The sequence below is a fragment of the Phyllobates terribilis genome, unplaced genomic scaffold (genome assembly GCF_046119375.1).
Source record: "Phyllobates terribilis strain yellow unplaced genomic scaffold, ASM4611937v1 Scaffold_8__6_contigs__length_399053987, whole genome shotgun sequence".
Classification (NCBI taxonomy): domain Eukaryota; kingdom Metazoa; phylum Chordata; class Amphibia; order Anura; family Dendrobatidae; genus Phyllobates; species Phyllobates terribilis.
In genome coordinates, this window is record NW_027362768.1 from 174,713,568 (window position 1) to 174,731,424 (window position 17,857).

Sequence of the window (17,857 nt, forward strand, 5' to 3'; positions counted from 1 at the left end):
CAGTCTCCCCCTCGCCTCCCTCCCGCCTTCCAGTCTCCCCCTCGCCTTCCAATCTCCCCTCGCCTCCCTCCCGCCTTACAGTCTCCCCCTCGCCTCCCTCCCACCTTCCAGTCTCCCCCTTGCCTCCCTCCCACCTTCCAGTCTCCCCCTCGCCTCCCTCCCGCCTTCCAGTCTCCCCCTCGCCTCCCTCCCGCCTTCCAGTCTCCCCCTCGCCTTCCAATCTCCCCTCGCCTCCCTCCCGCCTTACAGTCTCCCCCTCGCCTCCCTCCCGCCTTCCAGTCTCCCCCCTCGCCTCACTCCCGCCTTCCAATCTCCCCTCGCCTCCCTCCCGCCTTACAGTCTCCCCCTCGCCTCCCTCCCGCCTTACAGTCTCCCCTCCCGCTTTCCTTTCAGTCTCTCTCCTTCCTTTCTTTCAGCCATCCACCTTCCCTTCAGCCTCCTTCACCTCCCACCCTCCTTCCTTTCAGTCTGCCTCGCCTCTCTCCTTCCTTTCAGTCTCCCTCGCCTCTCTCCTTCCTTTCAGTCTCCCTCCCTCTCTTGCCTCAATCCTTCCTTTCCATCTACCTTGCTATCCGGCCTCCCTTTCCATCTCCCTCTTACCTCCCACCTCCCTTCTTCTTTCCATCTCCTTTGCTCTCCGGCCTCCCTCCTTCCTATCACCTCTCCATCGTGGTCGTGCCTCCCTTGCTCTCCCGCCTTTCCTTTCTTCATCAGTAGTAAGGCAAGTATCAATTAATTAAATTAAACCTACAAGATTGGATGATCTTCTTAAACGCTGCACTCCAGAACTCGGTCACTCTACCCATTCACTGCTCCATGTTACGCCAAAGCAAACAGCGCCGTTCCAGCAGTGACGTGGCGCACGGTGACCATCAGGGAAAGGCGGATCTCGCTGCTCTATGGAGAGATTTTCTGGCTGAAAGGAGACGAGGCGCTGGTTGTTGAATGCATCGGCTTCCTACGCAAGACGTTCGCCGTACATGTGGCTCAAACTACATATCTCTCTGTTATCCAAAAAATAGAGCAGATCTAAAACATCAGAAAACATGTATTTTCTGCCTCCGTTCCCTTATATAAGTAACATATGGGGTCACGTGCACAACACTGGGGGAATGGCATTGAGGAACATCAGCCCCGGATTTGAGACTTAAACACAAAGCGATATGGACATGAATCGGACAAAGGTGAATGAATCTCATAGAAGTGAATGGGAGCTGAATTGCAGTACCAGAATACAGCCACTACATAATGTACGGAGCTGCGCTCCATGCACTGCCACCTGATCCATGGTGGTGCCAGGCATTGGACCCCCACAAGTATGATATTCAGGACTTACCCTGGGCGACCCCCTTAAATGCTGGCATTGCCCCAGGTAAGTATGTGGACGTCTTGCTCTGTCTCCTTCCCATACTTATGAAGTATTTGCTTTGGTTAATATCATCTGCCGCCTGTTTTTGCAGCTTTATGGAAAGTGAGCCGTGATCTTTACTTAGCGCTCGCTCAGGATAAGCAGCTTGTTACTTATAATGAAAAAAAACTCCTTTAAAAGTCTTTGTTTCCAGAAGGAATCGCAGCTCGGGAGCGCAGAACGGCACAAGTAAATACCTTCCCTTCCCCATAATTCATGTCTCGCAGCGATCATCAGCCGGGCCGGCGGCCCTCGGGGACGACTACATTACAGGTGACAGCAATTATCGCGTCATATTGATTACACTCTCCTAGTTCTCTTAACCTTCAAAGAAAATGTCAAGTCGTCTCCTGGGCCGACGCCGGGGGTCTACGGCGGTCCGGGAGACTAGAGGTTGTTCAGAGGAGATCTGACGGCAGCTACCTCTGCAACTGGCGGGGAGGAGCGGAGGATGTGAAGAGGCCGGGATCATCAATGGAGGAGTGGAGGATGTGAAGAGGCCAGGATCATCAATGGAGGAGCGGAGGATGTGAAGAGGCCAGGATCATCAATGGAGGAGCGGAGGATGTGAAGAGGCCAGGATCATCAATGGAGGAGCGGAGGATGTGAAGAGGCCAGGATCATCAATGGAGGCGCGGAGGATGTGAAGAGGCCGGGATCGTCAATGGAGGCGCGGAGGATGTGAACAGGCCAGGATCATCAATGGAGGCGCGGAGGATGTGAAGAGGCCAGGATCATCAATGGAGGAGCGGAGGATGTGAAGAGGCCGGGATAGTCAATGGAGGAGCGGAGGATGTGAAGAGGCCGGGATCATCAATGGAGGAGCGGAGGATGTGAAGAGGCCAGGGTCATCAATGGAGGCGCGGAGGATGTGAAGAGGCCGGGATCATCAATGGAGGCGAGGAGGATGTGAAGAGGCCAGGATCATCAATGGAGGAGCGGAGGATGTGAAGAGGCCGGGATAGTCAATGGAGGAGCGGAGGATGTGAAGAGGCCGGGATCATCAATGGAGGAGCGGAGGATGTGAAGAGGCCAGGGTCATCAATGGAGGCGCGGAGGATGTGAAGAGGCCGGGATCATCAATGGAGGCGCGGAGGATGTGAAGAGGCCGGGATCATCAATGGAGGCGCGGAGGATGTGAAGAGGCCGGGATCATCAATGGAGGCGCGGAGGATGTGAAGAGGCCGGGATCATCAATGGAGGCGCGGAGGATGTGAAGAGGCCAGGGTCATCAATAGAGGAGTCAGAAAAGCTGATATAGACTGGTATGAGAGAGCGAAGAACCTGCGAAGCCCGAACACCAGGACCAAGGAGGGGATTATACTGAGCAGCAACAACAAGAACAGGAAAAAAAGCAATTACAGGGAATTGTGTATATAAAATAATCACTTTACTTACAATGAGCCGACTTATTCTTGTGTTTGTTCTTCTTTGTAGAAAAGTTTACGTATAGCCACTGTGTGCATACATTACATCCTGTATTATACTCCAGAGCTGCACTCACTATTCTGCTGGTGCAGTCACTGTGTACATACATTACATTACTTATCCTGCACTGATCCTGAGTTACATCCTGTATTATACTCCAGAGCTGCACTCGCTATTCTGCTGGTGCAGTCACTATGTACATACATTACATTACTGATCCTGTACTGATCCTGAGTTACATCCTGTATTATACTCCAGAGCTGCACTCACTATTCTGCTGGTGCAGTCACTGTGTACATACATTACATTACTGATCCTGTACTGATCCTGAGTTACATCCTGTATTATACTCCAGAGCTGCATTCACTATTCTGCTGGTGCAGTCACTGTGTACATACATTACATTACTGATCCTGTACTGATCCTGAGTTACATCCTGTATTATACTCCAGAGCTGCACTCACTATTCTGCTGGTGCAGTCACTGTGTACATACATTACATTACTGATCCTGTACTGATCCTGAGTTACATCCTGTATTATACTCCAGAGCTGCATTCACTATTCTGCTGGTGCAGTCACTGTGTACATACATTACATTACTGATCCTGTACTGATCCCGAGTTACATCCTATATTATACTCCAGAGCAGCACTCACTATTCTGCTGATGCAGTCACTGACTACATATATTACTAACATGAGCTTTATATAACCCGACCACCCACGATTCATTGGCATCTTGCTGCCTATGCACAGAGTAGGCAGAGAGCTGTCAATCAATGATGTGGATAGATAAAGCTCATCACTGTGAAGACTAGCAGAGCTGCAGCAGATAAAACAGTGAAAGTATCAAAACTGCAGCAAGCAGCCCAGTAAGTGACATTGCTGGAATCAGGCGCTCTGCCCCTGCTCTATGCTGAAGTCTGACTGAGAAGCATAAACCTGAAGAAGAGGTGACAACAACCCCAACAGGTTTCTTTTCTGCAGAGTCATCAGATAAGATGAGGAGCGTGTGGTAGTCACCTGTAGGTGGTGTTGGGGACATAGACGTCTCGGGCGGGGAACTCCAGGATGTCTCTGGTCGGCCGCACTCTGCTGTCCGGATACGGCTTCACTTGTAACAGTTCGGGTGTCAGACAATAATTGGGGTTGTCAGGGGCCGGCGAGATGTCGATCTTCAGCTGAGCTGGAAAATAGAACAAGCTGGGATTCAGAGTCTTACACCCTTTTATAAAAGTTGCTGAATATTCTACCCCCTTTAAAGGGAATGTACCACATAGGTATGGTTTACTGATTAAGTCCAGAGAGTGATGCAGATTTGTTTGTTTCTTGTAATTGGTTTCTATTTTCTGACCGTGGATTATTTTTGTTTTACTTTCTTTATAGGGTTATGGGAGCGCCCATCTCATCTGAGCGTGTGTTTTACGGATTTATAGCAGCCAGTCTGTGCAGAGAGGTGCAGGAGGTGAGCTGTGACATCAGCTATAGTGAATGGTGGATCCTGTGTTATCTACTGTATATAGAGGTGTTATCAGTCATTGTACAGGAGGAGGAGGTGAGCTGTGACATTGCTTATTGTGAATGGTGGATCCTGTGTTATCTACTGTATATAGAGGTGCTATCAGTCATTGTACAGGAGGAGGAGGTGAGCTGTGATATCACCTATTGTGAATGGAGGATCATATGTTATCTACTGTATATAGAGGTGTTATCAGTCACTGTACAGGAGGAGGAGGAGGTGGTGAGCTGTGACATGACGGAGGACATCAATTACCAGTAATGGGGCGCAGCCTTCTTAAAACAGAAGACGGTCTCCTCATGTCTGCCAGGAATTTATACAGATCTTCATCACTTAATCGATCGCCTTCCTGAAAAAACAACAATAAATGAGAAGGATTCCACAGAATACGGGGGAATAAATACATTTCCAGGTTCACGTCCTGGGGGCTACAAAACTGTAACATTGGTGTAATCATTAAGGGGTTAAAAAAATATGCCCAAAACTTTCTGTATCTAGATGTAGTTACACCATTGATTACACCGATTTTACATTTTTTTTTTTCTTTCCCTTCTTCCTAAGAGAAGATTCTTCACATCAGTACGATTATGAGGATATCAATTTAATTTTTTAGTGGCTTCTTTTTCCTGAATTACATTAAAAAGAATTAGCTTCTTGTGCCGCCAGTTTTTGAGACTCATAACTTATTTAGGTGGAGTTTACCTTGTGAGATAAATAATTTAATTTTACTTTGTCTAATGCAAATATGGAATAGGCTTACTTTTTTACATTCTTTTTAAATTATGTTTCTATAGGGAGAAATAAGAGGGTTGACAAGAATTGTTATTTTTTTTCCCATTTTTCATGTTTTGCTTTAATATTTTTTATTTTAGCCTCCGTACAGGACTTCAGCCCGCAACGGTTTGCTCTTTTGTACTATATATGGCACAATAATGATCTCACAGGAGCACCAATACAGAGGCTACAGGGGTCTTCAGCAGGCACCTGGCGACGGCAGCCCATTAGCACCCTGCGATTACTGGTGCGATATCCCGCTTTAGGGGCCGGATCCCGGCCCCCTTTAGAGGACGGATCCCGGCCCCCGTCCCGCTTTAGAGGACGGATCCCGGCCCGCTTTAGAGGCCGGTTCCCGGCACCCGTCCCGCTTTAGAGGCCGGTTCCCGGCACCCGTCCCGCTTTAGAGGCCGGTTCCCGGCACCCGTCCCGCTTTAGAGGCCGGTTCCCGGCACCTATCCTGTGCAGAATGGACCAAGGTGACAGAGTTTTTAACTTTGTAAAATATGGGGGTTTTTTTTACAATTTTTTTCCTTCTAGTTAAAATTTTTTTTCTAGTGAAACAGACGGGTGTGTGTGTGTGTGTGTGTGTGTGTGTGTGTGTGTGTGTGTGTGTGTGTGTGTGTGTGTGTGTGTGTGTGTGTGGGGGAGTTAGTGTAATGGTAGAGGCGTAATTTCTTATGCTTGTCCCACTGTGGATGACTGTGTCTGGGATCGGTCTTCCCACCTGTTTAAAGAAGTTGGTGACAGTCAGCGTTGCGGGCCGGAAGCTTGTCAGGTTGCAGGACTCGTCTCCGCTAGTGGTGCGCTCCAAGGACCTCCTGCCAACAATGCTGGAATTGCGACGTTCTGACCAGGAGCCTTTGCGTTCTGAAGAAACGAGAAATAGATTAGAATATTATCTGCAAATAATCCATGGAAACATAAGGAAGCCTCTGTATTTGGATAAAAAAAAAAAAAGTATATTACAGGACGCTTTAAGTAATTTTATGCCAGAGCCTTTGTCATGGGCATCACCTCCCTACATGCAGAGCTGCAGAATTAAAACCCTAGTGGGCATCACCTTCTGGCATGTAGAGCTGCAGCTTCAGAGCTCAGTAGGCATTGCCACCCTACATGTAAAACTGTAGGGTTCAGACTGTAATGGGCATTTCCTCCATGCGTGTAGAGCTACTGGTTCAAAACTAAGTGGACTTTACCTCTCTATATGTAGAGCTGCAAGTTCAGAGCTCAGTGGGCTTTGTCTCGCTACATGTAAAGTGACATGTTAGAATTTCGGTGTGCATTTTCTCTCTGCATGCAGAGCGACAGAATTCAGTGCTCAGTCAGCATTTTCCCACTGAACATAGTGCTTCAGGTCCAGACCTCAATGGGCATCACCTCCCTGCATGTACAGCTACAGAATTGAACACCTAGTGGGCATTAACTTATGGCATGTAGAGCTGCAGCTACAGTGGACATTACCACCCTGCATGTAAAACTGTAGGGTTCAGACCTTAGTGCAGAGCGACAGGATTTAGAGCTCAGTAAGCATTCTTCCAATGAACCTAGTGCTTCAGGTCCTGATCTCAGTGGGCATTACCTCCCTGTATGTAGTGCTTCAGATCCAGACCTCAGTGGGCATTACCTCCCACGATGTATTGCTTCATATCCAGACCTTAGTGGGAATTATGTAGCGCCCCGAGGGTTCGGCCGCTACAGGGGTATGGCACCTCTGCCAGAGGTGTGATATTCCACTCCCGGGTAAGGATGGAGTGTGGACCAGGGTTCGGTAGGCTGCATGCATCACACACACCCCATTTCCGGGGGACAGCTCAAAGGTGCTCCCATTAGACAGTAATGCAGGCACGACAGAATCTGTCCCTGGCTGGAGTGGGGAGGGGGGAGGAAAACCCAGTGATGTAGGAGCAGAAGGGGACGGTTTCTGAGCATAGATAGGAGCTCATTGGTTGCTGGTCACCTGAGCTCACACACTAGGGGAGGGTATATAAGGTGGGCACCATCTTAGTTCTGTGTACAGAAAGAGGAGAAGTTCAGTCAGTGGAGTGAGAGAAGGAGTTCAGCCAGAGAGGGCTGACAGGGGGTTGTGGCTCAGTCTGGGCCCAGCTCCACGAGGCAGGCCTAGGAGGAAGGCCGGAGCCAGAAGAAAGGAACAGAAACAGAAAGGAACAGCAAAGAAAAGAGAAGTACCCAAAGTGTAGAAGGGCTCAGAAACAAGAAGGCAGAAGGGACCCTAAGAGCCCATGAGAATACCGGGTGAAGAGTCAGGCAGATTAAGGGTACCGGATCCCAAGTTGGTGGAGGAGAAACAGCCCTCAGCCAAAGACTGGACATCGTGATCATTTATTGGTGCGACACCTCACCAAACCTGCTAGGTAGGCACCATATAGGACAGCGGGGAACGGGGCCCACGTTTACCCGCGCAGATCCACGGTAGCTGGACAAAAGTTGGTCACTGGTGGGGCAGGCCAGAGAAAGGATGGAAGGGGGTCCTGTGCCATATTCCTGAACTGCCTGGGGGTTGACAGTGCCCCTCACCTGGTGGACGCAGCACGGCTCGGGCGGTCATTGCTGACAGAAGTGACTGGGAATATACGAACTGTGAGTAAAAGACCCTGGACTGCAACACGTTGTCTTTGTGCTTTTTGCTTCGCCAGCACTAACGGTACTGGGACTCCCTGCACCATCTCCCCCATCCTCCCTACACACTGCCCTGAGGCTATACTCCTCCCGTGGGGAGTTATACCACACTCTGCTGCACCCACAACACCAGTCTCAGCAGTCTGCCCTGCAGCGGCGGTTCGCCCTGACCGCAATCCACGGGTGGCGTAGTCGGACAATACCAGTAAATCCGCCACTGGTCTGACCACCCTGAGCCACGGAACCGGGTCGCCACCACTACCCCCCAGCGTCTCCCTACTGCCCGGCTCCAAGTGCCCCACGGCCCAGGGGGCGAGTCAATTACCAACGTCAGATCCAGACCTCAGTGGGCATTATCTCCTGGTATGCAGTGCTTCATATCCAGACCTCAGTGGGCATTATCTCCCTTTATGCAGTGCTTCAGATCCAGGCCTCAGTGGGCATTACCTCCCTGTATGTAGTGCTTCATATCCAGACCTTAGTGGGCATTACCTCCCTGTATGTAGTGCTTCATATCCAGACCTTATTGGGCATTACCTTCCTGTACGCAGTGCTTTAGATCCAGACCTCAGTGGGCATTATCTCCCGGTATGTAGTGCTTCAGATCTAGACCTTAGTGGGCATTACCTCCCTGTATGTAGTGCTTCAGATCCAGATCTCATTGGGAATTACCTCCCAGTATGTAGTGCTTCAGATCTACACCTTAGTGGGCATTACCTCCCTGTATGTAGTGCTTTGGAACCAGACTTCAGAGGGCATTACCTCCCTTCACATTGAGCCGCAGACCCCAATTAACATTTCCTGAAGGCTTAAATTGTATCTTCCTCACCCCATCCCTCCCTTACACTAACATGACATTGCCAGCTGGGATTTCACAAAAAAAAATTGCAGGTCATAAGTCTCATATGGGATATACCCTGCAGTGCACGAAATGCAAGAGTATTGCACAGGTGCAGACTACAAACAAACTCTGCATTTACTGAGACATATAGGTCTGCATAGGAGCTGTATACACAAAACGGTCAAAGGTTTTATTATATAAGACTATGTTTAGATGAAATAGAGATTGTACTTGTGGGATTGTTGTTGATCCTCTAATATAAGTTATTAGTTGATCTTTTTCATACCAGACATGGTGAATGCCAAGCAATAAAGCAATTAAAGTTCAGGAAGTTGGTGTTCCTGGTTTTCTTAATAATCAATGGTCTTTAAACAATTCCCACCTCCGACAACCTTTCTACACACGAGTATAAAAATGCCAGCGTAATACCTCCAGGTCCTATTTCTAACTCTGTGGAGTCGCGCTCCAGGCTCCCGGCGCTGCTCACTATGTTCATTAGATGAATTGCTGTCCATGCAAAGGGCATGCGATACCTCCCCAGCCGCTGGCAGAACAGCTCGCCCTGACTTCGCAGCTTCTCCAGTTTCTCTTTATTCTGTAAAGTCATATACAAGGAGGAATCAGGACAGGACAAGCAGAAGAAAAGAACACAGGGGTCACTTACAGCACAAGGATCAAGTCCATGTCACATTGATCATATGTGCTGCCAGAAATCTGCAGCCAATTCCTCCGAACTTGCCTGCCTATTACAGGAGGGCCGCTGCAGCGCGGAGGGCCGCTGCAGCGCGGATTCTATTGGTGGTGCACAAGACATTACACCTCTGAGCAGCTGGTAAATCTACTTTGAGGAACGGAAATCATGTTATTCAGCCTCTTAGAGGGGTTTGCCAAAAACTAATCACAGCCGGCCACCATCACCTATTTACGGATGCACAAGCATTATAGAAGTGGAAAGAGCTGAGCAAAGACCGTGGCATCTGAGGGGTAAAGCAGTTGTGCCATTATAGTAGAATAATCATTATTAATGCTTCTGTACAAAGAGAGGTTATGCAGCAGCTGCGGTTATTACAATGAATGTTACACCCATCATCAGTATCTTTGGAAACAAATATTTCTGGGCCGGTAACAGGACTGATATGTGATGATCTGATCTCAGAGCTGATGGGGTACTGTGTGTCATCACCACTCACCTTGGCTGTATCCGCCTCCTTGTAGATCATATACGGCTCGGCGCACTCCCCGATGTCACCCTGCTGCAGAACCTTCTCCAGCTGGAAACAAACATACCAGAAATATTAATGTCAGGGCTACACCAAGAATAAATCACAACAAATCGCCCAAAGATTCAGAAATTCAACCGGTGAACCTACAGTGCAATGCTCCGCACCCGGCACAGAGGAAGGGGCGCACAGCAATGCTCCGCACCCCGGGGCGCACAGCAATGCTCCGCACCCCGGGGCGCACAGCAATGCTCCGCACCCCGGGGCGCACAGCAATGCTCCGCATACACCCAGAACAGAGGCAGGGATGCCCATCAAAGCTCTGCACCCAGCAAAGAGGAAGAGGCGCACAGCAATGTTCTGCACAGCAGAAGGGGAACAGCAACACTCCGCACCTGGCACAGGTGGGTGCACAGCAATGCACTGCATCCAGGACAGAGGAAGGGATGCACAGTAACACTCCGGACCTGGCAGAGTGGAAGGGTCACACAACAACGCTCCGCACCTGGCACAGGGGGGGCAGATGATGTGTCAGCCTGGACTTAGTGCACACAGCATTGTCTGAACAGGACACAGCTGAAGCAAACCCACAGTTGTCATCAGTCCTATGTCAGCATCGTTTTCAGCCTTTAGGTGTCGACAGGAGGATTATTCCCCAACAGTGAGAAGAACGCTAGAAAATGCATCGCCCCGATAATGGTGATACAACACTCACTTTAATAACCAGAAAGACGTCTTGAGACGGGTAAGTGATTGAGAATATGGCGGAGCGAGCCAGCGTGCTGATGGCCGCCGGGGTGACGTACGGGCGCAGCATGCCTTTTATTTGTTCTGAATTTAGATCAAAGTAGAAGTTTTCTGAAATCTGGAAAAATAGAAATCATTATGAAAGTCTGAGATTGGGATATTAGGACCCTATGGAGCCATTAGGACCCCTGACTATAGGATGATGGAGGGTGCAGAACACAGAAGAGAGAGGGCCGGGGCCGTGACCGACATCAGTCACATACTATGGACCCCCAATGAGAGGGGCACAAGGTGAAGGCCCATCCCTGGGGCAGCGGCCACAGTCACTCACCTTCTTCTTCTCCTTGGCATCGTACAAAGCCAAACTGGCGAAGATCGGCTCGATCTCGATCTCAAATCTAAGATGCAGAAAAGAGAAAAAAAAAAAGTAATTTTACTTATCAGAATAAAGATAAGAAGTGAGAGACGATCAGCGGTGAAGACCCTGTGATGAGACCCCTCAATTTCTGCCATCTATGTTTACTTGTGAGAACATGGCTGCGCTGTGTACAACGCCCAGGAGATTCCCAGAAAAGAGGGAAGTCCCCCGGACCCCTGAAAGACTCAGCTGTGTCACATTACCTGTATGTACATTAGTGGTTCAGTGGTGGCAGGAGGGGCCGGTATGTTCCTAACAGCTTCATAGTTACTACAGCTACTGCTTATGCCGCCCCCACAGCCTAAATCCGCCCCCCGAATCCTGGCATTAAGAGGCACCGACAAGACACCCACTCTAGCGATAAGGGAGACCAACAACGCTCCCTCACTCCCCCAGCCCTTCACGCCCTGGGGGGGGCACTGCCGACGCTCCCCCAGCCCTTCACGCCTTGGGGGGGGCACTGCCGACGCTCCCCGAGCCCTTCACACCTTAGGGGGGCACTGCCGACGCTCCCCCAGCCCTTCACACCTTAGGGGGGGCACTACTGATGCACCCCCCTAACCCTTCTGGCCATAGGGGGCACTGTTGAGTCTTCCTTAAATTTCTCGGGCCCTAGGGGAGGCACATACAATTCGGCCCCACCCTCTCTGGCTTTAGGGGTGCTTCTGACAACTCTACAAGCCAATATTGGAGCCGCATGGACCGTCGCCAACATCTGAAGATCGGGACGACTTTATAATTCACACATACTGTATATAATATAATTAGTACTAGGGATAATAGTGTGGCTCCCTCAAGTGGCCACTCACATGTACTGCGATGTCCGGTGAAATAATCTTCCCTAATATTATACAACCAGAACCTCGCGTCTCTGTAACGGCGTCCCACCATCCTCGCCCCTAAGGATATTAATCGGCAGAATTCCCCTTTGACACGTGCATATAAAGCCGGGAGCTCGGCTCATAAACGGGAAAGTCATTTTACTTAATATGTGGTTGGTAAATGCCAAAGAGCGGTGGTCCTCTGCAGCCGCACGTTGCCTCCGGTATACGTATAATGCGGCCATCGGAGGAGCGACACCGCGGCCACGGATGCAGATTAGGACTAATAAGATATTATTATTAATGAGGGAAGGAAATTTCTATCAGAAATCACGTCCCCGGGCAAGAAAGCCGCTGAGGCCGACGTCCCCGGTGCCTCGTAAACGGTGAGCGAGGTGACACTCGGGCCGGGCGCAGTCGTAATGTTATGCATATAAGGGGGGGAAAACGAGAGTCACAATTATTTCTAATTGGCACTCGAACGTTAACAGGAAATAGCAAGAAATCTTATAAAGTCACAGCCCCCGCTGCATCATGACCCGAGACCCTTTTATCCTTATTCCAGTCTAGCGAAGCCATTAGCTGCCGAAACCTGGGAAGGCAGGCGCACCCATTCTCCTTCAGTCCTAAGACTTCTGCTAGGAGGAGTTGTATGGGGTGTCAAGAGGCACAATGGCGCCCGATTCAACTCCTCAGTCTCGCAGCCAGGAAAGGAATTTTGGACCCAGTTGCTAGTTGATGACTGTTCGGAGTGGGACCTGACCATTGCCGGGAAGGCATGTGCTCCCTCCGCTCTCCCCCGGTTGTAAAATTTCGAGGCTGCAAATATGTGTGCGGCTCCTGTGCAGATCTATGTGTCTCCATGGTAACAGACTACAAACAAACCCTGTGTAGTCGGGTGCAGAACTCACTTGAGGGTCAAGCATTTCACTAGCAGCCGCTGCCCAAAATGTTCTTTGGGTACTTCGGGCACGATGAGGCGCTCGATGGGTTCATCCTGTGGATAAAGCAAAATATGGATGAGGTGAATGAAAGTCCAGCGCTGAGTCTCCACCGCTGCTTCCCATGTCTGACAGCACTGCAGCTAATCAGTGGCTTCTTCCGTTAACTTGAGCAGAGCCCACTGATTGGCTGCAGCGCTCTCAATGTGACGTACGGAAAATCATCCAGAACGAAAAAAAAAAAAAAAATCCCAAAAAGGGTAAATGCTTTTTTCATTTTTCCCCGAAAAAAAGCCCACCTCGTCCTGAGCCGGGTGTAGTGCAAAGATCTCTTTGTGCCGGTTGGACTTTCTTTGGTGTTCGTTCTGGTGGTCGATCTCCTCGTTCGGGGTCCGGTCCAGGAGGTTAGAGAGCAGAGCATCTGGCAGGGAGTTCTTCAGGTCAAAGATGCTGCAAGCCCAACTCCCCCGAGGCGTGTCGTCAATGGACATGGAGCGTCTCTTCAGATCATCCTGCGGGGGGCAGAAGGAACAAACACATCTCTGCAGATACCGAACACGAAGATTCTGCGCTAATTACCTCCCCGGGGAACAAAGATTCACGAGACAAGATTTTCCTTCCAGAATAAAAATGTTAATGAGACCTAGAAATGGAAAGAAATATCTACCCACATTCACAGCAGGACACTCCTTGGAAAAGCACAGCATGAGCTTTCCTTAAAGGGGTCGTCCACCTTTGGGGGACAATTTTATTTATTTTTGGAGCAAATATTTTTGCAATTTAGCTTCATTAAAAATGTTGCACGGTTTTACTTTTACAGGCTCTTTGTCTCCCTGCATATTCAATCCTTTGTGATATGGAGGGCGCACCAAAGACTGATAGCAGCATCTAAGTGGTTAAACAGCAGCGATCAGAGCTAACGCCAGTCCCTGCTGTTAGTGGCAGATATGGCCGAATCCTACAACTGACACCTTCCCTGACAAGACGCTAAAAGGACCTTCTTTTTGGCACTGGCTGGGTAATAACATACGGGTACATTACACATTGGAGCCTTCACATGGCAGAATTATTGCATTAATTTTACCTATTTTAATTTTTGTTAATCTTTTTTCCCTTTTTTTTTTTTTTTTAAAGTGACTTTTGCCTGTTGTTTTTTTTGTACCAAATTCATCAAAAGGGGTTAATAAATTTTGCCAAAAATAAAAAGCCTTTTGTTATATTTTATTTATTTTACAGAAAAGTAATGTAATCCTTTTAATTGCATCCCAAAAAAAAAAAAAAAGTTTTTAGAAACTTTTTCCCAGTTTGGACTGAAGTGAGATGTGCGGGGGTAAAAAAAAAAAAAAAAAGCAACATTTTAAAATAGTCTCTTTTCCTGAATCTGTATTTAACATTAGGATAAGCAAAAAAGTTTAACATGAAAAATTAAAGAAAAAAAAAAAAACATAAAAGAAAAAGACAATTTAAAAAGTATTGCAAAACTTAAGAGGCAAATACGAAAGTCTCAAATAAAGAGCAAATTACTCCAGAAAAGTGTAGAAACAACTATGATGAATTGGAGGGGGGCTACTTTATAAAAAAAAATATATATAACAAATAAAAAATAAAGCAGTTGTTATATAAATTAAAGCTCAATGTTTCGGGGAGCGTGCCCTCCAGTGTGTTGTGAGTTTTAGACAATTTTTTTATCCTCTAATACACAGTTCATAAAGTTTTCTTAGTGCGGGGCTGAGAGTAGCAGTAAAGAACGTGTATGTAAAAAACAAAAAAAAACTCCGCACCTGTTCATCCTGGTAACTGCTGCCCTCCGGGGCGTCATCTGACTCGAAGACCTGCTTGGGAAGCCCCCTCTGTCTTTCCTTCTGCTTGTCTAAGGTGTTGGGGTTGAAGCCTGTGCCCAGCTTGTGGTATCTGTCACACACAGAAAGATGTCTCATCAGAGGCTCAATTTCCTACTGTATCTCTTCCCCATGCTTTACACTGCAGCTCTGCTTCACATCAGCTGCTGTTTTATAATCATAAACAAAGTGCTGGGTTCTATTGTGACAAGGGGGGGGGGGGGGGGGAATCATAATCCGGGAAGTATTAGAGTCCGGTCCCGCCATGGCAGCCGGTCTTCATTTCTGTGCCTGGCGTTGTAGTCGTCTCTGCCGCTTACCAGGCCCAGCGACGTCACGGCGGGAATCGATTTGCTCATCGCTAGTAAGTATCCCAAAATTCTGTGTTAATTAGATTTCCTCTTGATGTTACAAACTCCTGGACGTCACGGACTGGGATTATTCGACTGTAATCTAACTTATTCCGGAGATAAGCAGCGCTGCGTGAGATCGGAAGCCGCTTATCTCCGTCCAAACTAAGACATTACGTTGAATAAAAGTCCATATTAACGTCGGACATTTTTTTTTTTCAGACAAACGACCCCTTTGGTCTGCAGGGATATTTCCATTTTTGGGGAAAAGTAAGCACACCCCCAGCCTTATTAATTCTGGTAGATGGCACAGTGGCTACCAGAGACCCTACAGATGGGATTAGGGGGTCACTCACTTCCGATTGACGAGGGCCCAGTCCTCGGTGTAGCTCCGTATACAATCCTTCACGTGCGAGTCCATGTCACTTTAAGAAAAAAAAAAAAATTCACTCGGGGGCCGATCGATCAATCGATTGATCAGTGGTCAATCCTTAAAAACCAGAATTACCTCTCCTCCGGCACGGACGACGCCACCGTCCGGCATTCCCTCGGCGTATAGACGACCTCCACGTCATCGGTAGGAAACTCGTACAGATCTCTTAAAGGGCCGGAGTCAGCCACTATAGGATGACTGGTGAGATATTCTTCAAAATCCACAGGGTCGACCACTTCGGTGAGAGGGACCTGAATGGTAAGTAAGAGAAAACCCTCAAAAAACAACAGTAAAGTTGCAGCGCCCAACGGTGGAATAAGTGCCGTAATATCGAAAGTCATGACACCAGTGAGCAAACGCTGAACTCACCGAGGCATGGTGGGATCCCCCGACGCTCAGGTTCTTGTGGAGCTGCGGGGAGCCGTACTGACCTGAGATTTGTTTGCGGACCTCTGCGGCCACAGTCCTGAAATAAAAAAAAGTTTAGAATTTCGACAGTGGAAGAAGTCGGACAGAAAAATTGGGAGAACAGAACATAATGATTTCAAGGGGAGAAACTGACTGTCTAATGTGTATATTCTCCCCGATGGGGGGAAAAAAAAAAAAAAAAAGGGGGATCAGGCAGCTCAATTTCAATATGCCCAATCCTTTTGCTTTCAGATGTGTCAGACTTCTCTAACTCCCCATATAGCACACATAGATGCTCGGCTGAGTTGAGTCAGCAATAAGAGATATCACGGAGGTTTTTTACTAAATGTATCCTTAAGAAATGGAAACCATGACAAAAGGAGTGACCAGAGCAATACACAGGGAGCGTACTGGCCCTTTAAGTGTCTCTACTTTAACACCAAGCAATTACCTCCAATCTAAATCTCCGTGTCGGATATTTATGCATTAACAGATTAATATTAATAGCGACTTTCTGAAATTCATAAAAAGCGTAGGTGGGAGAGCGGCAGAACGTGCCCACCGGCCATCCGGGCTCCGCGTGCAAAATATCTCTGCAGCTGCTGCAAAAAAAAGTCAATAGATCTTTGTGACTGATGGAATTCGGCTGCCGGCTCAGATAGATGACCGGGGGTTACAGATTCACAAAAAAATATTAAAATATAAAAAGAAAAACTGCATCTAATAGAAAAAGGAAGGTGATAGCACAAAATGATGAGGTCGGAACTGATTCACTTAAAGAGGCAGTGCATCAATAAATGAGAGGATCTCCCAGGTGCGGTCATACCAGATCATACGACCTAGAAGACTAACCCTACAAAAGGTGATCTGAGGACTGACCGGAGATCCTACAAAGGTGATAGGATGAGCAGCTCTTAAGAACATGGTAGACAAACGGTCCTAGGGGCTTGATCCCGCATAGGTGGTCCGATGACTAGACCTGTACCTAATCTATTGCCATTATACACCTGCCTTCGTACCGTACTGTCTGCTCTTCATCTTATGTATAAGACTTGAAGGCTATGGATACCTATGCTCTAAAACTACCATTCAGCTGTTGTAGATCCTGTGCAACATATTCACCTAGCTGGCTGTCCGGCTGCTTTGGACACAGATATGACAGCTCCCTGCTCCTGACTACAAGATTTCTCTCTTTTTTGTCTTAGTGTTAGAAATAGCAGCAGTGGGATATTCGAGAGAAGTCTTGGAGGCCATTGGGTGAGGAACGAATAAGTGTGGAGGAGTGAAAGAGGTCTTGGGAGGATCGGAGATTACGTAAGGGAATATATCGGGAGATTAGTTCAGAGATGTACGGAGGAGAGAGGTTATGGATGGCTTTGTAGGTCAGTGTTAGTAGCTTGAACTGGATACGTTGGGCAACTGGGAGCCAGTGAAGGGATTTGAAGAGGGGAGAAGAAGAGGAGTAGCGAGGCGAGAGATGAACAGATCGTGCAGCAGAGTTAAGGATGGACTGGAGGGGTGCGAGAGTGTTAGCAGGGAGGCCACAGAGCAGGATGTTGCAGTAGTCAAGGCGGGAGATGATTAGGGCACTAATATTTTAGTAGATTGAGGGTGGAGGAAAGGACAGATTCTGGAAATATTTTTGAGCTGGAGGCGACAGGAGGTGGCGAGAGCTTGGGTGAGGGGTGTGAAGGACAGGGCAGAGTCAAGGGTTACTCCGAGACAGCGGACATCCATTACAGGGGAAAGTGTGATGTCATTTATTGACATAGATAGATCAGGTGGGGAAGATACGCGAGATGGAGGAAAGATGAGGAGTTCAGATTTGTCCACATTGAGCTTGAGGAAGCGAGAGGAGAAGAAGGAGGATATGGCTGATAGACATGCTGGGATTTTGGACAGCAGAGAGGTGACGTCTGGGCCAGAGAGGTAGATCTGGGTGTCGTCAGCGTACAGATGGTACTGGAAGCCATGGAATTTTATGAGCTGTCCCAGGCCAAGGGTATAGATTGAGAAGAGTAGGGGTCCTAGGACAGAGCCTTGAGGGACTCCAACAGAGAGGGGGCGGGG

The 17,857-nt window shown here is 48.3% G+C and overlaps 1 protein-coding gene across 15 annotated transcripts in view; it reads right to left on the reverse strand.

Annotated features, from left to right (window-relative positions):
• DOCK7 (dedicator of cytokinesis 7) overlaps positions 1 to 17,857 on the reverse strand; it is a 119,569-nt gene that overhangs the window by 81,942 nt on the left and 19,770 nt on the right. For all 15 annotated transcript variants that reach the window (XM_073643798.1, XM_073643795.1, XM_073643807.1 and 12 more), the window contains exons 2-14: positions 15,749 to 15,845; positions 15,455 to 15,630; positions 15,303 to 15,371; positions 14,540 to 14,669; positions 13,058 to 13,270; positions 12,729 to 12,814; positions 10,910 to 10,976; positions 10,547 to 10,696; positions 9,802 to 9,882; positions 9,041 to 9,206; positions 5,858 to 6,000; positions 4,612 to 4,705; positions 3,861 to 4,023 (exon numbers count right to left, since the gene is read on the reverse strand). In XM_073643798.1, coding sequence (XP_073499899.1) covers positions 3,861 to 4,023; positions 4,612 to 4,705; positions 5,858 to 6,000; positions 9,041 to 9,206; positions 9,802 to 9,882; positions 10,547 to 10,696; positions 10,910 to 10,976; positions 12,729 to 12,814; positions 13,058 to 13,270; positions 14,540 to 14,669; positions 15,303 to 15,371; positions 15,455 to 15,630; positions 15,749 to 15,845 — 1,635 coding nt within the window. The remainder of the gene's footprint in view (positions 1 to 3,860; positions 4,024 to 4,611; positions 4,706 to 5,857; positions 6,001 to 9,040; positions 9,207 to 9,801; positions 9,883 to 10,546; positions 10,697 to 10,909; positions 10,977 to 12,728; positions 12,815 to 13,057; positions 13,271 to 14,539; positions 14,670 to 15,302; positions 15,372 to 15,454; positions 15,631 to 15,748; positions 15,846 to 17,857) is intronic.